General features: G+C 40.1%; 2 protein-coding genes across 3 annotated transcripts; one reads left to right on the top strand and one right to left on the bottom strand.

Annotated features, from left to right (window-relative positions):
- The first annotated feature begins 550 nt into the window (after positions 1–550).
- USP8 (ubiquitin specific peptidase 8) lies at positions 551–21,335 on the top strand. Of its 2 annotated transcripts, XM_083871251.1 has the most exons (20): positions 551–698; positions 5,256–5,426; positions 6,066–6,210; positions 6,697–6,782; positions 9,343–9,487; positions 10,113–10,170; positions 10,889–11,033; positions 11,294–11,456; positions 12,299–12,443; positions 12,637–12,830; positions 13,948–14,547; positions 15,755–15,844; positions 16,448–16,528; positions 16,911–17,173; positions 17,784–17,996; positions 18,444–18,654; positions 18,975–19,211; positions 19,694–19,836; positions 20,205–20,337; positions 20,538–21,335. In XM_083871251.1, exons 2-20 carry the CDS (start codon positions 5,323–5,325, stop codon positions 20,721–20,723), a joined length of 3,342 nt encoding a protein of 1,113 aa, XP_083727377.1. In that variant the 5' UTR covers positions 551–698; positions 5,256–5,322; the 3' UTR covers positions 20,724–21,335. The 2 variants fall into 2 exon arrangements, with proteins under 2 accessions (XP_083727377.1, XP_083727378.1); XM_083871252.1 differs by lacking the exon at positions 15,755–15,844.
- USP50 (ubiquitin specific peptidase 50) lies at positions 21,081–26,406 on the bottom strand. Its single transcript, XM_083870655.1, has 6 exons — positions 26,294–26,406; positions 25,645–25,886; positions 24,886–25,067; positions 24,270–24,412; positions 23,030–23,162; positions 21,081–22,464 (listed from the first exon to the last, which is right to left on the bottom strand). Exons 1-6 carry the CDS (start codon positions 26,377–26,379, stop codon positions 22,300–22,302), a joined length of 951 nt encoding a protein of 316 aa, XP_083726781.1. The 5' UTR covers positions 26,380–26,406; the 3' UTR covers positions 21,081–22,299.
- Between the last annotated feature and the right edge of the window lie 719 nt (positions 26,407–27,125).

Below are 27,125 nucleotides of genomic sequence, written 5' to 3'. Positions count from 1 at the left end.
TCAACACAAAACTTGGAGTGCTCCCTATCAATCCAGTTTTCTCTAGACTAAAAATAGGATATTTTTATAAAGAGAGATGTCAGGCCTCCCCACACCAGATTGCACAGTGCAGCGAGCCAGTTTAACAGCCCATACAAACGCTGGGCTGCCCTACAGAACGTGACAGACCCCAGAGCCCGCTCTTAGTGGCCTGGCCACGGTAACAAATCTCCCGGTCCGGAGAAGAGGCGCCAGGCCCGGCGGGGAGCAGCCCGAGGAGGCCGGCAGGGCCCGGCAGGTAACGCCGCTCTCCCTCGGAGCGCTCTCCGGGGCCGGCGGGGGGTGCTGGGCCGAGGTCACCCGCGGCCCTCTCCCCTCACACCGCCCCAGAGCTGCCCCAGAGCTGCCCCAGCTCCGACATAGCTCCAACACACCTCCTCGGCCCGTGTGGGTCCGCACCACCCTCCCGAGCGCGGCCGCGCCCCGCAGGGCCGGGCCCTCCCCGCGGCCCGAGCCGGCCCCGCCGCACCGATAGGGCCGTGACAGTCCCCGCCCCGCGGGGAGCGGAGGCCCGGGAGGAGGAGGGAGGAAAGCGGAGAAGGAGGGACGCTGCCGAGTTCCGCCCCAGCAGCCATGGCCGCGTAGCGTCTCCTCGGCAGCCGCGCTCGGACATGGGCCTGCCCCGGGCCGGCGGGCGGAGGCAGCGAGTCCCCGCGGCGGTGAGTGTGCGGCCGGGCGGCTCCGGGCCGGCGGGAGCGGGGCCTGCGGGGCAGGGGGACCCCGGCGGTGACGGGAGGGGCAGGCGCCCTTGGACGGATCCCGGGCCCAGCCCCGCTGCGCGCGGGGAGCGGCCCTCGGGGGGCTGCGGAGGGCGGGGGAGCCGGTCCGGGCCCCGCGGGGAGAACCGGGCCCGGCCCGGCGCGGAGCCGGCGGTGTGACCTTGGGCAGCCCGCAGTAGCCCAGCCTCAGCCCGGCCGTGGTGGGGAGCGAGGGGGCCGGGGGAGCCGCCTTCCAGCCCCAGAGCGGCCGGGGGAAGATGGCAGGCCAGCGGCGCCTCCCAGAGTGCCGCACTCCGCGGCCGCGGGCTGCGGTGTCATGGAGCCGGCACGGCCCGGCCGGGCCCGCTGCGACACTGACCGCCCGCTCGGGACTTGGAGGAGTTCTCTGCCCTGTCACCTCCCCGGCTTCTTATCACCCCTGCTCTTCGCCTACGCCTTGAATGTTCATTATCTCAATAAGAAGTGGAGCTATTTGTGGCTTTACTTAGATAGATCAACTTTCAAACTCCTTGAAGAAAACCCAGTGTATTTCTTTTTAAGAAACTTTATAGTGTCTTTCTTTCCCCTGGGTATCAGTGGAACTGTTGGGTGGTTGGCTGTCAGAGGGTTTTCTCACTGTGTGGAAAGAGTCCTTGCGAGGCTCGGCAGTGAGGTTGTGCAGGTTTCAGCAGGGAACGTAGGTGGAGAGAGACCTGGGATGTGTTACTGCCCTGGTGGCTGCTGGCAGCCAGAGGGATGGTGAGAGTTTGGGTGTCTCTGTGAGCATAATGAGCTTGCCATGAGAGGCCCCAGTGGTTGTGATCGTCCTATGCACATGAGGTTACAGAACCAAGGTCTGTAGCATTAACAATACCAGAGCCTGGAAGAGAGCTGGAGGACTCACGGAATTAAATATGCTGATTGATTGTGTGGTTCAGTCATTGTAAAATTCTCAGTCTTAGGCTCACACTGATAATCTTAACAAAACCAGCACTTGTGTATTAAGTGCAGACAGTAAAACTTAATTCTGAGAAAACTGAATAATCCTCATGAGAAATCTATTTCTCATTTTTTCAAGTGTTAGAGACAAAAATAAGTAAGTGAATAATACTTTATTATATACCCGAACTGGTGATGCACAGTATTTGTGTCAGTATTTCACAATGTGTGCACTGCTTGCAGTATAACTGCTTCTGTGCGTTGTTCTTTCTGTAGTCATTCCACTTAAAGCTTACTCATGTCCTTAGTAAAACTGGCATGGTAATTAGGTGTTGAAAAACCTGTTACCAACAGGTATGTTTCCCTGTCAGGGTAAAACTATCCATTCTAAGTGTGTCAAATGCCTGTAAACACACAAGCATGACTTCACTTATATTTTTGGGATATTGGCCTGGTTTTCAGCACTCATAGGTGTGAAGGAGCCAGAGAAAATACTTCAGCTGGGGGTAGAAAAGGTCCCAGGTTTTGAGTTTGATCTTAATTTTTAAGAAAAAAGTTGACAAACATGAAATAGGATGTTTCTTCTTCCTCACAGAGTTGACTAATAGGAGGTTTAGCTATTACAACTTCTTCAGTCCCTTGTATTGATGGTTTTATGATCCAGTTTTCTTTTATGTTGACAAGTTCCAAAATGTATTTGTGCAACTGGGTTTTGCTGGATTCCTCCACTGAGACTGGGCCAGTTAGGAGTCTGCAAAAAATTGTGTTCAAAATCTGATGGCAATATTTATCCATGAAGGAGCTGCTTTGGATTCTGAATTAAGGAACTGCTTTGGATTCTGAAATCATAGTCTTCCCAAAGCTTGCTCAAAAGTAAAGGAAATAAACCCCATGTTCTTTTCAGTATGAGGAAAAATTAAGGTAAAGCACATCTCAAAATTTAGTGGAAGCTTAAGAAATTTTAAGGGTCCTTATGAGCTAAGACTGAGCAGTCAACTGGCAGTCAACAATGGTCAGTCTGTAGTAACTAAAACTCAGGGGATTTGTGATGCATAAACCTGGAAGTGTTAGTTGCAGATCCAAAGTTAATATTCTGCGTAGAAGAATGACTTAAAAACTGCAGCTGAAATGTCATATCAAATGCTGCGTTTCCATTAAGTGTGTGCTTGAGTATTTGACTTTTTTTTAAAGTTTAGAGAATGTTACTCCTTATCCATTCTTACTTATTTCACTGCAGCATATTGTATGAATTGTGGTGCTGTGGGGGGGGGGGGGTCAAAGAGTAATACCTAATTCATCAGATACTGTGGTTAGAAGCTAATGTTTTAAAAAAAGGTATAGAAATTTATTTTAATCAGAAAATAAAAGTTCAGCAGTGAACTTGCAAGGCACTTTAAAGACCTGCAATTATAACTTAGTGGCCATAGAGAAATGTGGAAGGACAATTTCTGTTTCAGAAATTCAGGGCAAAGCTCAGAGCTGGTTTTTATTTACTAGTTCTGCATTTGTATAGATGATGTTCCAGAAGATCTGCCCTTTTCAAGGTGTGTCAGCAACACTTGAGAATTCACTGACATCATTAAATGGTTCATCTTCCACATAATCTTGAGCTTTTTTTGCTCATATGCACACAGCAACTCTAATGCTATGTGCATATCTTATTCAGACTGCGTATTTAGTTACAATATTCTGTCAGAACACAACCAAATGCTGCCACTTAAGATTAAGAAAATACTGGTTACATAACAGAGCAAACATTGAAGATATATTTGGAAAGGACTTAAAGCTTCAAAGGAAAAGTCTATTTGCAGTTCCATGGAGAAGAAAAAAGCCAGGTAAAGACATGCTCTGAAGGTAGAATGAGAGGAGCGATACTAAAATCTTAATAAGAGTGAAGCCTCTCTTTATGAGGTTGCAGAAAGTATGTATTTGTTTTAGGCTAAAAGGTTTTTATACTGGAATGGTCTTCTTTGGGCAGGGGGTGTCTGTGTTTTGTTTCTACTGCATGGGGTTCTAATGAATTCTCTCCCTAAAAGTTACAATTGAATGTATGACACATCATTTAGAAAAGACAATGTTTTAAGATGAGTGAGGTATAGGGTATATTTTTAATCTTATGTATTAAAGGTACTACTTGAGGACTTTATTACTTAATTTTTAGAATTATTTGGGATTTAGTCTCCTGAGAGGGAATTTCTAACAAATTTTTCAGTTTTAAAAAGCTGTTATGTAGTTGGAAATCAGCAAGTAAAGCATCCGTGTTCAAGCAGTAACTTATTTTGCTAGATATTGTTTAGTCTGACCTTGGCATACCAGACCTTAAGCCAAAGGTTTGTGTTAACTTAGTGTCTTTGTTTGATAACCAGTTCCTAGGCCAATAACAGTTAACATAGCAATACTCTGTGCAGTGATACTTCAAGGAGTACAACAGCTCTGAGCCTTGGGAAGGGATCCCATTCCCACCTTAGCTTCTCATTCTTGACTGCACGTGCCAACTTCTGCCCTTGCACAAGCTGTGCAGCCTTTTGCTTCTTCAGCAGGCTGAATTGGCTCAGTAAGGCTGGAGAAGTACCAGACCAGCATGAGAAAGAGGGAGGGAAACTGGGACTACCTCATTCAGTGGCAGTCAGCTACTGATCAGTCTGGTCAGGTGAAACTTCCCTCTGAGGTCACTGGCTGGTTCTTTTGGTCACACTTGTGATGCTGATCATCACATTGAGAGTGAAAGGGAAATGCTCTGCCTTCATCTTGTCAAAAGCCATGTGGCTTTTCTCTACTAGGAAATAATTTATTTGCTGATAGCATTGGAGTGTCTTTCTTTTAATGAGTCCCCCTTAATTCCTTCAGTATCACTCGCATCTTAATGTTTCTCCACTTGCTTGTGAGGGAGCTCAGTTCCTCCCCTGCCACCCCCAAGGCTAAAATAGCTCACAGTGTACTGGCTGCAGAGAGTTTTAGTTAGACTGTCTGCAAGAGACTTCATGGACTTCCCCTGTCTCAAGATAACATGATGTAACAGGCCCTTGTGACCAAACTCTGCTTAACTATTTCGTGGCTACCTGGAGCAGTTTCAAATGGAAGCACAAAGTCAATGGCACCAAGGAGTTGAAGACCTATAGAATGTCCAAGACATTTCAGTTGACTTAATGGTACCAGCCTTCCTGTTCTCAGCTTTTCTCTTAGCAAGACATTGGAAGTCATTTTTCAAAGGGGTCAGTGTGTATTTGCAGAATACAGAGGAGTCAGCTAATTTTTGATAGTATATTTGCTGGCATTTCAGTAGAATAAATTTGCTGGATATGATGATTTTGAACATTCATGACTCAGCATTTTTTATTATTTTTTTATTTTTCTGTTAGCACCATATTGCTGGATGTTCTTGATCAATTACCTGAAGTGATTTCAAATAATTCTGTCACTTTGGGAGGATTAATTTATATTGTTAATTGTTTATACACTCTGTTTGCTAGCTCACATTAGGTGAAATAAATTGGGTAATAAACCTACACAGGTAACTATAACTACTTTACTAAAAGTAATTGGAATATAATTTGGCTGTTCCCTTTTTTCTTCCTCCAGAAAAATACTGATAGAGACTTCTAAGAAGCTGTAACATCCTAGAAGGGACAGAAGTAACAATATTAACATGCCTGCTGTAGCATCTGTACCTAAGGAGCTATACCTCTCTACATCATTGAAAGATCTCAACAAAAAGACAGAAGTAAAACCTGAGAAGACCAGTACAAAAAGGTATATATGTTATAATTGATTTAGAATTAATACTTAAAATATTAGTGGTTCCAGAGCAAATTTGTTAAGAATCTAAATTACCTTCATTATTTCTGCTAGATATAAAATCTTGAATAGTCCTGTGTATGGCTCTCAGCTGTCACATTGGATGTGCTGACTGCCTTCAGAAGGTCACTTGGCTTACTGCCAGAACATGGCTTGGACAGAGCACAATGCCCATGAAAATCTGCATTCTTAGAGGAAAGGCTACATAAATGTAAATCTGTAAAATTTATAAAATCTTTAGCAAGTGTCTGAATGCTTTGCCTCTAGGACTTTTAGACAATCAGTGATTTAATTGTGTCTTACTGTGACTTAAGTTTTTCTTAGAAGGGAAGAGTACCTTTTTCCATATCTTACTATGGTATTTAATTATGGAACACTTTAAATAAGGCTGGTAAACAAATGAGCAAAGATAAACATTATTTGTAGGAACATGATTGCAATTCATATTTAATGAAAGCTTCATATCAAGGTGGTAAAATCAAATGCTTAATATATGGGTAAAGTCTGTGAACACTTAAGATGGCATCTTGTAATGAAAAGGTGTTTGGGGACAAGTCAACAATGATGTGCTTTACTCCTCTTCTTTGGTTTCAGTTATGTGCAGAGTGCCCTTAAGATTTTCAAGGCAGCAGAGGAAAGCAGACTGGATGGAGATGAAGAAAAAGCTTATATCCTATATATGAAATATGTGGCTGTTTATAACCTGGTTAGAAAGAGACCTGATTTTAAGCAGCAACAGGTATAAAAGCTTTCTGACTGATCTCTTCTGCATTGGTCAAAGTATGAAAAGTACAGAGAATTACACTAATGACATTCAAAGGATCACACTGATATTAAGTAAACTGTCTCACTTATGGTGCTATTTTTTCTTTCCTGTTTTTTGACAAGTTTGGTGTTATTTATTTTTAGTTTTCTTTTAATGTATGAACTATATAAATTGTCAGATCTGTGAATCGTTTTTCATGGGAAGGCATTCCTGTAATTTTTACCAGTCAAGATTTTTTGGTGAAGTTGCCTTATCTAGCCTTTATTTAATAAGTGCTATAAAACAATTTTACTTACAAACTCATATTTGAATGGAAAATATTTTAATTCAAACAAGTTCCTTTTGTTTGCATTAATATCATGATAATATAAATTCTCCATACATTATTGAGACTTGACATGCATAGAAATAGGCATTGTTAAACTGTATGTTTATGTTATGTGATGCTTGTCATTTTAGGATTATTTTCATTCAATTCTGGGACCTACAAATTTAAAAAAAGCTCTCGATGAAGCTGAAATATTGTCAGACAGCCTTAAACTCAGGTATGTAATAGAGTTAATGGCTAAAATATTGTTCCTTATATATGCCAAGTGCAGGCTTTCATGCTATTTAGTAGTAAGCAATTGCACTTGAGTAAACCATAGGTACTTGAAAGTCTTGAGAGCTCAAATTTATTCCCAGAAGTCTTTTACTAGAGAGAATTTTCACTGCCACACACTCCAATAACTTGTCATTTTATACACTGTCTGCTGATTCCTGGTAACTTTGGTTTGTTGACAGTGTCTCCTAGTTTTATTTGTTGACTAATAAAAAGAAACCACAAGGTCTGAAGTACATATACAGTAGAGATGATCAAGAGCAATTTCCTCCTCAACCTTTCAATCATAAGGTCATCTGAACCAAACATATTAATGAATGTTCCTAATAATGAGATATGTTAAAAAGTCCCCCTAGTCCGGGTGTAGTATATACTAAGAAGTGCCAGGTTTTGATTCTTTAGCCACACCTTTCCTCTGCCACTTACAGACATGTATATGGAATGCACAGCTCTACCAGTATGTAAATGAGCAGATGCTAATGGGCTTTTGGTTACGTGATTGACAGCTGCCAAGTTACATGTTTGTGCCATAAGCCACAAAATTGCTTTAGTAAGAAGTTGTAAGGTAGGGTCTATCTTTAGGTGATATTAGCACAGTAGTTCTTACTTCCAGCCTTCCCTTGCATCGTTAGCAACTCTTTCTCACTCCTTTAACTCTCTCTCTTTGCAACTGGGCACATTTCCCTTCTCAAGTGTTATGTCCCACTCCCCTCCTCCCAAGTATTCTTGTGAAAGTTTTTTTTTTTTTTAATGCCCTCCAAAGTGCTAAATCTATAAAGGTAGTTCAGGTGAACTGTGCGTGTAGTTACACGTGTGTGAAGAGGAACTTCACAAAGATGTCTCATGACACTGTGTATGAAACAGTCTTTATTTTCTTTGTTTAGGTGAGTCTTACAATTCAACAGAGCTACAAATTCACTCTAAGAGTAAACATTGATATAATCAGAGAGACGCAAATGGTAGAGACTTGTTGTTTAAATAACTTAAATCTTTTTATGAAAGGAACAGAGGTTTGAAGTTGATGCAGGAATTTTTAACTACTCTGGCAAAACGTGTAAATATTTAAAGGTAACAGAAATGAAACATGACTCCTGTGTAACTACAGAAGTAGTTTCAAAGAAATTATTTGTATAATTTCTTCCCCAGGCAGTAGGCCAGCAAATAGTTTGAATGTTAATTGTTAACTAAAAGTGGAGCTGCTGAAACTTGTATAGGGGCAGGAATGCTTACATGAATGACCTGCTATGTGCTTCAGAAGTATAAATGGGAAATTGATGGGTAAATATTTCACACTGACCAAATTAAACTAAAATCTGAAATATGCTTTATTGTCATTAACTCGAAGTGGGAACAAAATGCTCAGTTCTAACTTACAATGCCTGTGCCAAATCAAGAAGCCTGTTTAAAAAAATAAAATTACAGACTTGCTGCCTCCTTCCTCTTAGTGGGCAATTAGTGCAGTAGACTTGGAGGTGGAATTTGATTGAATGATCTGTGTAATTAACACAGTACTTTTGAACTGAAAAACAGCTGTACTGACATCATTATTTTAACCCTCATTACGCAACATCTGGTTAAAATGAGCACTTACTAACACAGTTCTGTGTCCATGGTTTACTTCTTGGTTTAGTCATCCAAATTGTTAGGTCAAACATTCTTTTTTTGTTTTATGGTTCTAGTAACCCTTAAACTTCTCAGCTGTATTAAATGTAAGTGAATACTGTTGAACAGTGACATGACTGTACAAACCTCCAGTCAGTGATCTAAAAACTATAGTTTGGAGGTCACTGGCTTACAATACCATGATTGTCCTTCCAGTGGTGAAAGGCTGGGAGGGTAATTTTCAATTCTGAGGCTTTATGAAGAAAAACAGTTGTATGCAAGACCTCATCCCCCAAAACTCCTCAGTGAACACTGTTCTTGCACTGGCTTCCCTGTACTCCCAGTGTTGGAAACAACACCAGGGCACAGGTGAGCACATCATGGAGTCAGTTTACATTCTGAAGGTGATTACTGCATGAGTAGTTCTGATCCAATTTCTCAGAAAAAGCAAATTTAGATAACTGAGCTTAACTTACTCCTCACTGGCTCCATTGCAAAACAAAATAAAATACCTGGGATGACTGTTGTAATATATTGGAGTTTACTTGTAAGTCACTAGTACCTACCCTTTTCTGTGGAAAGTGAAAAACATTCAAAGGTGCCATAGCTAAGTGACCCCAGTTTAAAGAAAAAAAACAGCTTTACAATCAGTGGCTGTGTAATAGGACTCAAACCAAGATTTAACAATAAGAAAAACAACCCAAAAGTGGAAGAAATAAGACCACGTAGTTAGGAAGCAAAATGGAGCTTGTTGGAATACAATAACTGACAATACTTTAACTTTTTAAAACTCTAAATTCTTCTTTTAAAATATTTGCTTGAAGACTTAGTGATTTTGATATTAATAATCCAAGATTAGCCAAAATCACAATATTGAAAAAAGGCACTTTTTCCCCCAATAGGTACGAGGAAGCTGAAGTTCGGAAAAAACTTGAAGAGAGGGACAGACAAGAGCTGCAGAAAAAACAAGAACCAAAAGATGATGGAAAGAGCTCAGCCAAAAACTCCTCAGAAAGTGCTGTGGATTCCAAAGGAAAAAGCCAAAGGGTAAGTGAAGATGTCTACAAACTCTTAATTCAGTCTGTATAGTTTCAATCTAGAATTTGTTCTCTACTTGTGACTATTTCCAGTTCAGAATCAAGGTGGGGGGTTTTGAATTAACTTACACTCTCTGTAGCCTTTCTTTGACATTTCTTTGGAATACGTGAAATCCTAGCAGCCTTCAAGTCTTGCATAAGATAGACTGAACTTTATGGTAAAATCAAATTTTATGCTAGAATTAGTGCAAGAATCACAGGCAAAAAACCCAAGATAATGGTGACAAACTGATGTTCAGGATAACATGTCTCCATTTTAGGAGAAGGTTGACTTTTTAGCAGTAATGTGGAAACATTTATCAACAAATACTTGAAGAATTTCTTCTGGTAGATGATGATGTCCTAGGTTGTATTACCTTTTTAACTGTTTTCTGTCTAGGCAGGACAGCAACCTTAGTATCTTTTGAGTACATTAGTCAACATATCTTCAGAAGCAGCTCCCTTGTGCTGTGTTTCTTCCTGTGGCTTAACTGTCTGACCAGTTTCCTTCAGGCTCTGTGAGAGTAATTGCCTGTTGGCCACATTAGTTCTGAGTATTACACACTAAATGGTTTTTTTTTTCCCTTACAATACAGATTAATGGTGAGACAAAGCATTCACTGGAAAAAAAGGATCAGCCTGATAGCCTGAGTGGTAAGATATGCAACACTTACACAAATGGGAAAAAAGTTTCTGTATGACTGTGCACTAATCACCTCACAGCTGCAGTTCTTCTCAGGAGTTATTTCACAGTTAAAATATTTTGATGAAATTCTAGTATCCTGCATTTCAGTTATAACAAATTAATAATTAATTAAGCTCTGTACAAAGCCTTCATTACTTCCCATAAATTTAGAAAGCTGTGGTTAGTTTTTCAACTGTTCAGTAATTAAAGTTGAACTAGTCCTGAAGTGGTCAGGTTAGAAAGAAAAACAGCTCTACAGCTGATGAGCAGGGCTGAAATATGACAGCTTACTCAGTTAAATACAAAATTTTTTCCTTTCCCCTCATAACCTTCTGCTTTTTGTTCTCGTAATGAGTATGCGAAAATGTTCTCTAAAGTTCTTAAGAGGAACATCTGCAGCATGTAGTTCACAAATGCTTACCTATATAGCTTGATTTAAATGAGACCACGATAAGTTAAACTTGTTTATCACTGAAATATTCAGTATTGTCTAATCTAATAGATAAGGTGCTGATCACTACAGCAGTGGGAGCAAAAGGTCCACACTGTAATGTCTCACCTCCATGACTTTGTGGGACTGTTTCATCTGTTTGCAGTCTTGATTGCAGCAGTCAGATACCATAGCCATTCATAGCTATCTTCATTTATAGTGTAGCTTCTTACATGTAATTGCTTCTCTCTTTCAAGGAGCAGTCACACCTGAGAAACTGTTTGCAATGATGTCAGACAAAAATATTGAATTGCTTATAATGGATGCTCGGAAACTGAAGGATTATCAGGAATCCTGTATTCCAAAGTCAATCAGCGTCCCAGAAGAAGCTATCCGTCCTGGGTAAGACATGATATTAAATGAGAATGAAATATTTAATTTTCTAAAAAATTACATGCTTTTAAAGCTTGTACACCTAGTGTCAGAATCCCTGCTGTGTACCAGTGGGTGAGATATATCTGCACAACTCTGTTCTTGCATGTACTGGCTTCAAGACAACACATATTTATTTTCTCCAAGCACATTAACATCTATGGATTATATATTGTTGGACAAAATGTTATTTGTACATGAATCTTTAAATGCATGTTAATACATTTCAGAGATACTGCTTATCTGATTGAAACTAGACTCCCAGAGGATTCTAGAGATTCATGGAAGAGGAGAGGGCAGTTCCATTATGTTGTACTGCTAGACTGGTTTAGTTCTGCTGAAGACTTAAAGCTGGGAACAACTCTTCAGAGCCTGAAAGATGCACTTTTTAAGGTTGGCAAATTCTATATTTTAATTCATTAATTCCTCTTTGTAAATAAGGTCTTGAAGTACTTGTATTTACAAGGTATATGGAGGCCTTAATGACACTTCAGTTGGTTGAGTTTTCAAAGCCTGCTTGTTTTGATAGCAGAAATGTAGTTTGAAGTTCCAGGCTGTACTGTAGTAGAGAACAGTATCACTTACTAAACAGGTAAACAGCACAATGATTCAACTCATCTCCTCAACAAGCAGCTCATCAACTTAGAGTTTTTTGCTAACCAAGTTAATTGGGAGAGTACTTTTAGTCCTGTTGCTCAGGAACAGTCACCCTTGACATTCAGAACTGTGGTTCAGAGATAGTTCAAGCAGTTCTCTTTATTGCTTTACAGAATATCCCCTAAACCCTCTGTGTCTTGTTCATGTACTAATACTGTGGCCATCAGGAGAAGGGCAGGCTGAAGCCTGAACTCTTAAGGGGTTTCTGAAAGTTATTGTTACGCTTTCTAAATCACAAATGCCTCAGTAAACATACCAGAAAAGAAACTGAAGCAAATATTCTAATAAAAATACTTTTCTGCACGGAGGATTGTTATGTGAAGTAGCAGTAAGTGGTTCTTTTGTACTGGAAACATTCACACCCTGTTGTAGGCAGAGCCAGGAACGCAACTGTGCTGGGCATTTTCCAAACACAGAGAGGATCCCTATTTTTGCAACCTCTTTAATTTTTGTTTAAAAATCTCGAAAACAATCTCCAATTTAATAACTAAGCACAGAAATTTCAACAACACTATTAAGCTGTAAAAGTTTCCTTTCTATTTTTAAATCAATTAACTTTAAACTCTTTTTCCATACAGTGGGAAAGCAAAACCATCCTGCAGAATGAACCTCTAATTTTAGAGGGAGGTTATGAAAACTGGCTCCTTTGTTTTCCCCAGTATACAACAAATGCTAAAGTAACTCCACCCCAGCATGGCAGGACTGAAGCAGTGACTGTTTCTTGTAAGTATAAAGGATGACAACCTAGCAAACACTTGTAGTTACTGGAGGAGTCTTTCATTCATGCAGGTGTTTTTAGGAAAGTCTTATTCTGGCTAAAACCTAAATTTTGAGTTGCAAGGGGGGGGTTTATTCTGCTTTTGTGGTTTTGTTTTGGGACGTCTCTTATGGTTCCCTCCTGTCTCCCCTCCTGCAGTGGATTTTACATATCCATCTCTGGAAGAGGCAGCTCCTATGCCCCCTGTTGTTGCTGAAAATGAAGAAGTTGGAGATAATTTGGAAGAGAGACTAAAATCACTTAACAGACCAAACATACACGATGCTGCTGTTGCAAAATCTGACAGTTCCTTTGTAGTTAATCCAGTGTCAGTTACAAGAAGTATCCCTGAGGTAAGCTTTTGGACCTGTTCCTTTTTTTCAGTTAGTAGATGGTTAATCTGTTAGAGACCCACCACACCCAGAACTCTAAATCCACAAGCAAACATACTCAATACATTTGTTTAAGCCTTGTACACACTCTTGGTGGTCTGTGAAGCTGTGGTAACTGATCTACAGAATTCTGTGAAACTAAATACACTTAACAGAATAGCAGAAATTTTCATAAATATTTTTACAAGAGCATATAAGAAATTCAAGGTCAGCAATTGATCAGTCATTCAGAAAGTTTATAAGTAACCTTTCTACTTAAAGCACCTAGGATGAAATACAGAGAGGACAGTTAAGGCATGGCTTACATTGGCTATTCCACAGGTCTGATTTCCAGCCACTGTATCTTTCTTCAAATAAGTGAACATATAGGTGTTTTGTCACTCTTAGCCCAGTAGTGAAAGTACAGGAATTTGTTTGTTCCTTTCATGTGAATAAAACTTTGTAAAAACACCTTTGTAGAGTTCTTACACTAAAATAATACTTTCCTTAGGAGACAAAGCTAAAAGCTCTTCACTTTCAGCCTTCTAGACACAGTCTTTAATATAGATTTCATTCAAGAGACCCTAAGCTGTAAAATTTAAAGACCTTATTTCTGTTTGTCTCTGAACCAGATGGGCTTTTATTTCTTCAGAACATTCACTCCAATGTCAAAAACAACTTACTAGCCTAGACCTGAGCATAAGCCATTCTTAAATACCCCTTCCCACCAAGCAGATCTGCCTTAAGCATGTGGTTTGTTACATGATTGAGAGAGCCCAGCCCACGTTAGGCTGCCTCATTACCCTATAATGTTCACCTTGGAAAGCTGAGAAATAGAGGGTTGTGGTAATCAGTGCATAATGCTGTCCTTGTGGTTCTTTAGGGCTTGTTTATTAGTTCACACCTGGAATGAATACCTAATTTTATTAACAAGCAATTCAAATGAGCAGATTTAATGAAATTGAAAGATCACTCTCTCTGGTGGAAGTCAACTTTTTATCATCTTTATTCTCTTACAAATCTCACTTAGGAAGAGCTTAGCTAAGAGAGTAGTAATAGTGAATTATTCTACACTCTGTGTTCTGCACCTGTGTTACAGGTGGATCGTTCTAAAAAGCCTTCACTAAAAATGTTTGATGATAACAGAGCAAAACCTCCAAGTGCAGTCAGTGACAGCCAGTCTGGTGAGAGTGGAAGAATAATTCCAGACCGCTCCACGAAGCCCATGCGGGATGTGAGGGGCACTCTGACAGAAGAGGAAAAAAGTCGGGTCCATGCGGAAACCGCTGCTCTGTTAGAGAAAAACAGGCGGGAAAAGGAACTACGGGAGAGGCAGCAACAGGAACAGAAAGAGAGGCTCAAAAGAGAGGAAGAGGAACAAGAACGGAAAGAAAAAGAACAAGAACAAAAAGCAAAAGAAGAACAGAAGGAAAAGGAACACAAAGAAAAGCTACAGCAATCAAAAGAGGACAGGGAGCAGAAGGAGAGGGATGAACAAATGAAAAGAGAGCAGGAGGGAAAGGAACAAGAAAGAGCACACAGAGAAGCAATAGAAGCAAAAAAGCAAAATAAAAATGAACCAGAAAACATGGGTGCAAAAAGGATTGAGAGTGATAAAATATCCATGGAAGAAAGAGAAAAGGGAACTCGAACACCAGAAACACAGAAACGGGCACTGGGTGATGCATCTCCAAGCAAGGTTAGTGAAAAAGAAAATCATCATCACCTGATCACTGATCATTCTGAATAGTCTAGTTTTAATCTAGAAATTTGAAATACATAATTGGATGTTTGTTTAGACACATTTTACATAAAAGTAGAGGAGAGAGTTAAAACCAAGATACAAATAGATTTTTTTTTTTCAAGACAAGCTTGTTTCTTTCTTGTAGGTGGGCAGCATGAAATCCCTACAGGATAACAAATCTTTCCTCTCACATGGAGCTAGAAGGGATAATGGTTCATAGACTGCAACCCTCTGTTTCAAAAATAGAAGCTTGGTGGTATTTTCTCTCTTACACCAGCTTGGTACTGTTATGTGATGTTAAGGACACAATGGTGTCATAAGGAACCCTTTCGTGCCCCCAGCTGTAGAAACACTGACAGAACGGGATTTTGTTGCCTGGCACAGGAAGCAAATCAGCACCCTTTTGTAGGATTTTTGCTGAAAATGGTCCAGTTCCAAATCTTGGGGGGAAGGGAGGAGTGTAACAGTTCCTTCTTTCCTCAGTCTTGAAAAAAATTGCGAAATTTCTCAATGAACAAATCATCTGATCATAAAACAGCCACTTGGGAAGCTAACAATGGAACAGATGTCTTTAAAACCACTTCTCAAGAACATGCATTAGGATATTTTTGTTTGCTTTTGTAATTGCAGTTGTTTTTTGATCAAATATTGATTCTGTTTAATCCAAATGCACAAGAAAGCAAAAAAAAAAAATCTTCCTGTGCAAATTCAGTACAGTCATTCATGAGCTGTTGACTGATAGAGCCACTACACATAATCCCAAAATGATGGCCTATGATCAACCAAATTCATGTTGGCTTCACAGTTTGCCTTTTCCATGGAGAGGTTTGACTAGTGAGGAGTGAAAGGGAAAAAAGCCTGACATTTAACAATAAATTGTAAAGCCTACAACTTTTAGGGTGGAAAGTAGCGTAGGTGGAACTTCTGCACTTCATTTCTGAGCTGTTAAAACTACAGAACAAACTGTAATACAACATTCAGTTCCAAAAACTACTCCAGTGAATTCCTATAGCATATAGAAAGAATCCAAGTTACCTGCTTAAACTACTCTGTTGTGGTACATGATTTAACAAAGTAAAAAGAAAGTATAACTCTGCTTTATCAGCATTCTTTACTGACATGCCGGATGAAAATTGAAGCCTTCTCTCAAAATCTTTTGCAGCAAACGGGGGTTAAAGGACAACCAGACAGTGGAGCTCAAAAGCCAGGACCCCTTAGAGAGGATTCTGAACAAGATACTGAAAAACTTAAAGTAAATACAAATGTATTGTATGTAACGAAAATAATCAAGCACAGATGCTTTATGATTATTATGTTAACTTTCACCTCATTTCAGTTTTTAAAGTCATCATCATCTTAAGAAAATACTAGGCCATGTTCACAGTGCGTGGTTGCTTTTTTTCATTTGTCGTATTCATATGATAAAACACCTGAAACTTTCTTTAGAAGACGATTTTATTTCTGGTATTTCTGGTAGCATTAACAAGCATTCTCCACACATTCATCATCTCATGCATACACCTTTGAGTGCTGCTTTAAGAGGGAAAAAAGCTCAGCCTTATGTGTTTAACAGAAGCACTTACTCCTACTATTTCCTGATTCTTCAGGGAAAAAATTGAGTTTTGCGACTTTCATGAGATTGAATGGTTGGTTTATTTTTTTGTTTTTTGGAATGTGTCAACAAATGGGTTTTGTTTAGATTGAGCAATAGAAAATACTAAATTACCATTACAATACATTGTATTTCTATCTATAATTAAGGATTTGTTTGCACTGGATCATGTAACTGCATAGAGGAGTCAGAGGTAGCTTGTTGCTCTGCATAGGTAACTGTACATACTTTTCTCTTTATTAGTCCCAGCGGGAGCCATTAATGAGAGCACGAAGTGAGGAAATGGGAAGGATAGTCCCAGGGCTGCCTGCAGGTTGGGTAAAGGTAACTCCTCTTCTGATATTAAAATCTAACTGTCTTGTGTCGTTTTGTCCTGTATTTCAGTTGTGTCTTGTTTCTAAGTTAGATCTTGTTTCATTATTTTTTACTCCCCTTTAACTTCCACACAGTTACTTTCTGAATTTTAATATTATTTGTAATGAAACTAGGACAGTTCATCTGCTGTTCCTGGTATTTGCTGTTTAATAGGCATTTCGGTGAAAGTGCTCCCTCCTATTAAATTTAATCTGTTGAATGTTGAGGCCAGTCACGACCTACTATCCCAATGTCTGAAAAACTTGTGCTGCTCTTATAATAATTTATTAATAGGTAAGTTAATGATGGATTTTCACTTGGGTTTGAAATTATTTGGGTTTTTTTCCCCAAGTTCCTAGATGACATCACTGGAACCTACCGTTACTATCACTCACCAACAAACACTGTCCAGATGTACCCACCAGAAATGGCTCCTCCAGCCACTCCTCCATCAACCCCTCCAACTCGGAAAGCCAAGCCAAAGGTGACTGTGGAGCGGGAGAGGGAACACTCCAAGCTGAAACGCTCCTACTCGTCCCCAGATATAACCCAAGCCATTCAGGAGGAAGACAAGAAAAGAATTCCTGTAACTCCTGCAGTCAATCGTGACAATAAGTATGTTTGTTTGATAAGTTAGATCACAACTCGGGCAGTATGACAGCACAAAGGACTTTCTTTGTGTTTAGCCAGCTGAAATTCATTACAATTTTCTAAGTGGGTTTGAAAGGAATCAAGAGCAATAGGCTGAAATTTCATTGCTAAAAGTTCAATTTATAGAGCAGTTACCTTTGAGAAATCAATATAGTAGTTATGTATTAGCAGGAATTTCAGAGGTCACAGTCTATTAATTGAATGACAGTAACTTTTTAAGTTCTGTTATTTGTATTAACATACTAAAAGACTATCTTCTGACAGTTTATGAAATGCAAGTTTTCAGATTTTAAACTGTTTTAAACAGCTACTTCTTAATCTGTGAATTAAAGAAATAAATTTTAAAAACCCATAAATCTCACAACTGATGGTGCCTAAAACTCAGCCTCATTATAGTCCAGTATATACAGATTTCTCACTGTTGCATTGGCTGGTTTTGAATACCCTAAATGTTGGTATTTGGTGCCAGTATCGTCCAGTCCCTATGGGTGGTGAGGGGAGTTGTGGTGTCTGTTGGTTTATGTGCACAACTTTGTCAAGTCTGAAACTCGAAAAACTAATTTCTTGCTTATAGACCTGCCTGTTACACGAAGGCAGAAATCTCCAGGCTCTCTGCATCGCAGATTCGGAATCTTAACCCTGTGTTTGGGGGCTCGGGACCAGCTCTGACAGGACTTCGTAACCTTGGGAACACTTGCTACATGAATTCCATATTACAGTGTCTGTGCAATGCACCTCACCTGGCTGAGTATTTCAACAGAAACTTGTATCAAGCTGATATTAACAGGTAACAATCTCTCATCTGCCTTTATACTTGCCAATTCAAGATGATCACTTGGTGGGGCTCTTTGTTTTTCTAAGTAGTAGACAAATGGTAACTTTTAGGCACCTTGACATTTTCAAAATTCATGTCACAAAATAGGTTTTACTGGACAGTGATAATTAAATTATGGTCACCATGTTCATAAAATACATGTGTTCTAGAGTTTCCTAAAGCTGAATATTTAAATAATTTACAAAACATGATGTAAACAGCTGTACCTTCCATCTGGAATATGGAACCAAATTGCAGTGCTGACATAGATCAAAATTTAACTCAGTCTAACAGCCAGTTTTCCTTGGTCTAAATAAGTTATTTTAAAATTGGGATCATGTCTTGAATTAAATAATATTGATACTAAAACCCAGTTATTTGAATGGCTCAGATTTTTTATTTTGGTCTCTTATTTTATAGGTCAAATTTCCTGGGGCATAAAGGTGAAGTGGCTGAAGAGTTTGGTGTAATAATGAAAGCATTATGGGCAGGACAGTATAAATATATCAGTCCGAAAGACTTCAAAATTACAATTGGGAAGATTAATGACCAATTTGCAGGATATAGCCAACAGGACTCCCAAGAATTGCTTCTGTTTCTAATGGATGGTTTGCATGAAGACCTAAATAAAGTAAGCAATGCACACTTAAATTGTGTATCTGTCAGATGATTAAGAGAAATAAATTTTTAACACACCTTCTTATTCCATAAGCAGATTATGTTACTGCAACCTTGTATAGAAAGAAATATGATTATTCAGAATTAAAGTAGGAGTTCAGTATGAAACAGTATGAAGTGGAGAAGAAGCCTCACTAGACAAGAACTGGATGGCTACACTGACATGTTTAAACATTCTTGTGAATATTCAATCATATGCTTGCCTATAGATGAGCCTTCTTACTTATATATATGTTAACATATTGCTGTGGTATTTAAACTTCTGCTATCCAGGCTGACAACAGGAAAAGATACAAAGAAGAAAACAACGATCACCTTGATGACTCAAGTGCAGCAGAAATAGCCTGGCACAAACACAAGCAGCTCAATGAGTCCATTATTGTGGCACTCTTCCAAGGACAGTTCAAATCCACTGTGCAGTGTCTGACGTGTCACAAGAGGTCCAGAACCTTCGAGGCTTTCATGTATCTGTCATTGCCACTCGCATCCTCCAGCAAATGCACTCTGCAGGTATGGGGAACTGGAGACAGACATTCCTCTGGCACTTCACTATGGTGCTGCTTCTGCTCACCTCTGCTTGGAGGGGTTGGTCTGTGTTCTGCTTCATCTGCACTGATCTGAAACATTAACAGATCTGAATCTGCATTATTTTTTAATTCTTCTAAAATTTAAAGAAATAGGTCATCCCTTAAAAGTTTTAAATTAGAAGCAGGATGGAAGTACTGAAGCTGCAATAGCAGCATGTATATTACTTGCTTTGGTAGGTCACAATAGAAGTATTCTGTTTTAAATACTGTCTGTACATTTTGAAGGATGCTAATTAATATCTGCAGTAAAATTTGCTTCCACATATAGACTTAAGTCACTATTCCTCAGTGAAATGTAGGATGCAGATAACTGGTGCAGATTAACAACCAAATGGGAAACAAGCATTTCTGTTACACTTCCATAAATGCCTGCCATTCACAATCTTTGTTTATATTTTGTTTTAGGAATGCCTTAGATTGTTCTCCAAAGAAGAAAAGCTCACTGATAACAATAGATTTTATTGTAGCCATTGCAAAACTCGAAGGGATTCTTCAAAAAAAATAGAAATTTGGAAATTACCACCTGTTCTTCTTGTGCATTTGAAAAGGTAAGGAAATGGTGATTAGTGAATATTAATTAGGATGAAAGGACCAGGCTTCGATGGAACTGGATTGTTCCAAGGGCAGTAGCTGAGCATTTTTACTTAGACAAGGTCACAGCTATATTACCAGTTGTAATGTTGCAAGAATTTTATTTTCATCTCATGCTTCTTTTATAAGGCTGTAATTCCCAAGGCACTTTTACAAGTGACCTCTTGTTACTTGTGCTAAGAAATAGATGGGCAAGCATTAACAGAACTGGGGGCTTCAGCTGAGATGACATCCTGGTTAAAAACAGGGAAAACAAACATGCTTAATACACTTAAATAGCTTGTGAACAACCTATGACTTTTCATGATGTTTTTTAATTCTCTAGATTTTCCTATGATGGAAGATGGAAACAAAAGCTTCAAACTTCAGTAGATTTTCCACTGGAAACTCTTGACCTCTCACAGTATGTTATTGGTCCAAAGACTTCCTTGAAGAGATACAATCTGTTCTCAGTATCGGTGAGTAACCATGTCACATTTCAAAATCCAGCTGCACTTTATGCCAGGACTCAGAGTAGCCTGTGTGGATTGAGCCAGGTTTCCCAGGCTGCAGACTGTTACCTTCTAAAAAGAACGACTGGGATTTAGTAAAAATGTCGTGTTGTAGATTATTTCCCTAAGCAGGGAAGCAATCACTAATCCTTGCCTTACGTTCACAGAATCATTACGGTGGGCTGGACGGGGGGCACTACACAGCCTACTGCAAAAATGCTTCAAAGCAGCGCTGGTTTAAATTTGATGACCATGAAGTGTCTGAGATCTCAGCGTCCTCGGTGAAGTCCTCAGCTGCTTACATTCTCTTTTATACTTCCTATGAACAGCGAGCAGTAGATATGGCCACGTAAAGGAATGTGGGTTAAGGAAACTGGTTTTCTTTCTTCAAGAGCAAAGCAGGCCTGGGAATGCATATAAATATGCAAAACTAAGCAGACGTAGTCACTGGAGGAGAGGGAGGGCTGCAGCAGGGTGTCTGCCAGCAGGGCTCGCTCAGGCCCAGAGGAGTGCTTAACAATCAGAGACTGATGGGTAACGCTTGTGGTCATACTGCCATCTGTGGAACCATTTACAAGCATACTTGCATTACTGTTTATTTAAAAAAGAACTATATTTTTAGTCTGCTCCAAAATTAAATTCTAGCTTAGTCATCTGAAATCTATTAACAAGTAGTTTAAAATGTCTTAAAATCCCAAGGCATATCTTGGTTTATTTTTTTTTTCTTTCACTGTTAATGGCCTTTTCACATTTCTAACCTTAAGCTTGATTCTACTGTGAATACTCTAGAACGATGTAAACAGTTAGGAATGTAAGTGTACATATTGATTGCATACTTGCACATCAGAACTATGTATATAATAAAATGTTGTCCTTTTTGTGAGAATCTCTAAAACTCAGAGGATTGCATTTATTTGCCAGCTCTAAGTAATTGCAACACTACTTAATAAAAAAGCAGAGCTGTATTATTTTTTCTGTTAGCTTTTGTCAATATTTGTGCACTTCAGAGTTATTCTAAACAAACAAGAGTTTCCTTTTTAATTTTTTAATATAAATTTTCATGTACACATGCATTAAAAACCTTAATGAAGAAATTATTTAAAAATATATCCTGTTAAATGTATGTTTGGGTTTGGTTTTTCATTCTCAGCTTGTTATGTAATGATCAAGATTGTACATAATAACAGTCTGAATCATATTCACACAGTTTAAAGGTTTTCCAGATTAAAAAAAATATTGTTTTGCATAGAGTTGATTAGTTTAAGAACTTCTTTTAGTTGCATCTTATGTACTTCCCTGCTCTGGATTGGAGTCAGTTTTCCATTTCTGATTAGGCTGGCATTCACAAGTCTTACATTCTGAGCTTTTACTTGTCTGTGTCTGTCTTGCTGATGGAATTAAGACCAATATTGATTGTTTTCCAGAAGCTTACAAGCTCCAAACAAGTTTGAAGTGCTGAAGGAACAAAACTAGCATCAGTAGAACAATGCCTTTTTCTTTCTTATATATTAATGGTCACTCCATCCTCTCTTCTGTAGCACACAGTCTGGTCTGGTTGTGTGCTTTTGCTTTGGTATCCTTCTGTTAGTTCCTGAAAGGCAGCTTAGAACAACCTACCTGTACCAGCAGAAAACCAAGAATTTCCAGGCAAGTGCATCTGTGTGCTCAACATCCATGTTCTTTTGAGGGGTGCAAGGAGGTTGTCATGGAAAACAACCCTCGGCCCTTGTGCACGTGGAGCAGATGCACATTCCTTCATGGCTTAGAGGCTGTAACTCTCCTTTCTAGGAATCACTCCCTGAAAGACCACAGCAGCTGATCAGTAGTGCACATGCTCTAGTTTATTGATGAAACAGGAGTTGGCTAATGCTGCTGGTGAATTCTAGGTGCTGCCCTACTCAGTGTTGACTTTCAAGGATTAACATGGTCTCAGTAGCCTTGGGAGATGTAGAAAAGGAGGTAAGCTGTGTCAGCCTGTACTGCAGAATCTGGGATCTTGGTGACCTGGGCATCATCAAAGCTGTACCAGTTTTTGGTGACTGAGTGCTTGCAGAAGGCCGTGTAGTGGCCATAATCCAGATCTCCAGCATGATTCTGTAACAAACAACACAGTCTGGTGAAACCAGAGTCCTGTTCTGTCTGCCTATCAGCAAAGCTAGGAACTGGCAATTGTTCTGCATATGCACTTGGAAAAAAGAGGGTTCTAGCCCCTTTTGGCCTAGGGCAGGGAATGTTGATTCAAATAAATCCTTTCAAACAGAGTAAATGGATGATGATCATGCTTATTTATTTTGCAATTACATTTGCAACCCAACTATTAGCCCTGATACAGGTCACTATAAGAGGACCACACTGGTTGTGAGCCATGTCCTTATTTAAAAACAGGATTCCTGCAGGATCAGCCTGTGAGTTTATTCTGAGGAGGAATTACATGCCAGGAGCACATTCTTTTAAATTCAGGATGTTGGGGAAGAAGGAGAAATTATGTCTCTGTCCTTTAGTTACTGTTACTGGATAATGTCCATGGCAAGTAAAAAAAAAGTACAATAAAACACACATTAAATTACAAATCATTGTACATAAAGTCCAAACCAACACCAGCTTCATCTGCTCCATGAGGCAGGGCACTTCCAATAAAAGCAGGAAGGGCAAAGCTTACCACTACAGCACACAAGCTATATTCTGTATTGTTGCAACATGCTGGGGAGATGTAGGGAGAGAGATCCAGATCACTGAATGGGTAGCAGACAGTGGTTGAGAGTTTCCTTCTGTTCTTGTCCTGCCACGCAAACCTGAAGTGAAATTTTGAATTACTTTAAATGACTCTCAACTTCATTGCTAAAATGACTTTCCTAGGAGGAAGAGAACTAACAACTGACTACCCAGCATTTGGAAGAAAGATGTCTATTAATGTTGTGTATTTGCAGTAAACTGAAGAGTTGTTTTTTTTAAAAGAAAACTTTTATTGCAGTAAAAGACAGAAAAGACATGAGATGTTCAGCAAGAAAAGCAAAAGCTCTGATCCTTCAATCAAAGCCTGAAGTCATATCTTTGCATCACTGTCTCTGCATCCTAAACATTTTGGACTGGACTGCAGTGCCAATGTCAGCTCTTCTCTCATGCCACACCCCATCCCTTGTCCCTCTGTAACTCTGAGTACATCACTGCACTTTTTAACATTTACAGTGTGGCCAAGAGCTGCAGCTGGGACCACATGTCCTTTGAGAATGTTGAGAAAAGTGGGTGCTGAATGGAAAACTAAATAAGAACTTCAGATAACAGTTCTGGGAAGCCAAGTTATCTCAGAGTAGTTTCTTTATAGGTGGAAAGGTGCTAAGGAAAAAATTCTTTAGAATAAATTCAGCATCTGGCTATGGGTGTCTAGTGAAGTCTGCTAACCCAGGTGCTCCTTTGCTGATGCACTGTTTAGGCCTGATTTAGTAAAGGAATAAACAAAACCAGAGTGTCTCAACTGCCGTAGCAGCAAGCAAAACACTGTGTCAGTTCCTGCTCCTGGAACCCAAGCCACAAGCTCTGTCAGTCACCACAGGAACTGATTCACAGGGATCATACAGGGACTGAATGAGCCACTGCACTGGGCTGTAGTCAGTCACTGCTTGGTGGAGTTTTTCTTCCCTCTGGAGAGCAGATCCCAAGTATAGGGAGCAATTTGGTGGGCTGCAGTACACAGGCAGAACACCATGCATAAGAATTCAGGAATGCAACTTGCATGTTTGACAGCTGTATTTCTGTAAGTGTCCTTTTAGCTTTCAGGTATCAAAAGTATTAAGCCCACTTACTTGCAGTGATTTGTTTCCTTTCAGGCAAACACAAGTGACTTTCCTTCATGTGTCACATTACCTAGTAACTGGCTATGTCCTACCCCACTTAGACTGTACCTCTTTAGATGAAAAATAATGATCTGTGGTGCCTTGGTTATGGAGGCCGTTACTGTTGCATCTTGGTTGCCTCCACACCAGTAGCAGTGGATTTGGTTGTTCCGAGTCAGCACATCTGGCTGAAAAAAGCATTCCAGGCAGTCCTGTCCAAGGAAAAATAACCAAACATCACTTGATGGAACAGATCTCCCTCCACCCCTGAAGGTGCTAAACAACATAAGAGATGAATTTGCTTCTCCTTACTGAATGAAGTGTGATGCAGCAAGGCTGGTATTACCGATTTGCAAGACAAAGCAGCCAACATTGGCTTCCATTCTCCCCACCACAGCAGGAAATACTTGGAAGACTGAAGAAACCTTCATGGCTGCTATTGAATGATCTTAATATCCCTCATCCCCTGGCAACTCGTGAGCATTGCTCCTGTAACCTTACCAGCCTCCGTGGTTCTGAGACCAGTAAAGAGACCCCACTTCTCTATGGACCAGATCCAAGACTATCCATTAGTTCCCAGGAGATCAAAGTAACTAAACCCCAGCATCTTTCCAATAACACCTATTAGTCTAAGCCTCTACGCCCACATGAAGCAGAAACCAGCAGGAATGTGTTGGTGTTGTACCTGCAGAGAGCACACTCTGGTGGAAGGGATGGGCAGGGAGAGGATGGTGAAGCTCTCAGGTTTGTCACTGAGGGCTCTGCATGTCAGACACCTGATGGCGTAACTGAGCTGTCCCTCAAACAGCTGTGTTATAATGGATGTGCCTCTCAAACTCCTTGTGCTTGCTCCTGCAGCAGGGCTCACTATTTCTTGGCTTGGCTACACAGAAGGAAAAAAAATAACAAAATGTAGATAAGCAGTTGTTTGAGAAGTGCCACCACTGGGTTTTAATAGGTGCTATCCACTGCCTGGGTTGATCATTTGTTAGTCTTGCCACAGAACTTAGCTTTAAAATGCTGTTACTTTACTTGATGGTTCATACAGGCAGAGTAAGATTGATTCCTTTTCTGAGAGAAAAGTAACAAAAATACAACAATTCAGACATTTGATAGCATTAATTGCTTGAAAAGCTCTTTATCAGTGGCTCTGGAGGGGAGAAAAACAGGGGCATGGCAAACGTGAAGTTTTCAGATGAGAAAGTGAAAGAATATTATGTGTGTAAGGAGCAAGGAGAGGTTAAGGACAGTAAAGCTACACCAGCATTGTCATTTAGATTGGGGCTGCAATTTGATGGAGCATTAGACAAGAAGCAAATTAAAAATTGTGTGTACATAGGTATGAAATAAATGTAGAAAAGGAAAGTTATTTACTAGTGGCCCCATCATGGAGTTCAGAAGAGGACAATAGGCAATTATTACATGGAATGCTGTCATAAAATGCAGAGGAAACAGCTGTAGCTCCCAAAACACCACAGCTGGGCTCTTACCTCCTTGAAAGCCTCATGGAGGTCATCCAGCACACAAATTAGGAACTCCTGTGCATCATGTTGAGTTGTCCTGGTAAAAGCTGGGTACCGCTTCTCAAAGATGGAATGAAAAGCCTCAGGAGAAACATAGTCAAACTCTCCAAGCCACATGTCAGACACCAAACAGCCAAAGGCAGTCGCAGATTCGCCAATCTCCCTTGGAAAAAAGGGGAGAGTTTCAGGTGATGTATGAAAAAATAGTGCTTGCCTTCAAATGGGAGCACAATACAGAAACCCAGAAAACAGATGCAGGTACAGTTCAGCTCTGGCAGCTGTCACTTGGCTTGAGGGACTCTGCAGATCCCAGAAAGTGGGAAAGTGACATCTGACAGCAGTAACGAGTATTACCATCAATATGGGAAGAAAAGTATCACACTGAAGGGCCCAGCAAGGAAAGAAGCTGGGCTCTCAAAGGAGAAGGAGACCAGCTGGTGGCCAATCTGACTGGAACTGCCTGGGGGGAGCTGGCAGGGGCCTTGCACATTCTCATGGCAACACATATCCTTTTGTAAGGAAAACAGTGCCAAGCAGAAAGCTCTCAGAACTGTGAACAAACCAACTCACTCGTGCAGGGCTGTGTTCCACCTTCCCGAGAGGAAATACTGCACCAGGGGGGTCAGGCTGCAGAGGCACTGCAGCACCGCGTTCATGTAGCACGTGTTCTCCAGGTTCTGCAGCCCTGTCAGCCCTGGCTGCAGGCTGCTCATGGCCTCCAGCTGTTCCTTGGGGGAATACCTCCATTTCCAGGCCATCCTTCCACCTACTGCAAGAAAAATCCACAACAGTGGAAATTTAAAATGCTATGGTTTCTTCTTTATAAATTACATTCACATTTATTTCCTGGTTTATAGTGGTAAAGGCTTTGTCTTCCACACTAAGCTCCTTCCAATATGATAAGATACATCATTTTGAGGTATTATTTAAACACCTGAGATTTTAGAGTTATTCCTAAAATTCCATTTAGTCTTTTACTCCTTACACAATTACTCATAAACTACAACCATTTGTGAATAGCCATCTTTAGGGCAAAATGCTAAACCATGCATATTACATTATATTTCATTTCCTCAGGGGTACAGTACTCACCTATTTTCTAAAACCATAGGTTTCAGTCCAGATGCTACTATAAACAGGTTGTTCTTCAGATTTTTGCTAGAAAATATTACTTAATTCACATTAGGAAAATTTTAGTAGGTTTATTTTTAGGCTGCACAAGTCTGTCCTGGACCAAACTGTCCCCATCTTCAATCAGGCAGTGGAGAGGCTGAACACAGACTCTACACCACCCACATGTGCTCACCGATGTTGCTGCTCTTTTTTAGAGGCTGATGTTCTACTCTGGGGCAGGACAGACAACTCTAAACCTGCAGCAATCTCCATAGAGCAAAGATGAGCA

This window comes from Zosterops lateralis (assembly GCF_965231275.1).
Source record: "Zosterops lateralis genome assembly, chromosome: 13".
Classification (NCBI taxonomy): Eukaryota; Metazoa; Chordata; class Aves; order Passeriformes; family Zosteropidae; genus Zosterops; species Zosterops lateralis.
The sequence above is the reverse complement of the archived record's forward strand: the minus strand, read 5'-3'. Positions and strand labels throughout refer to the sequence as shown.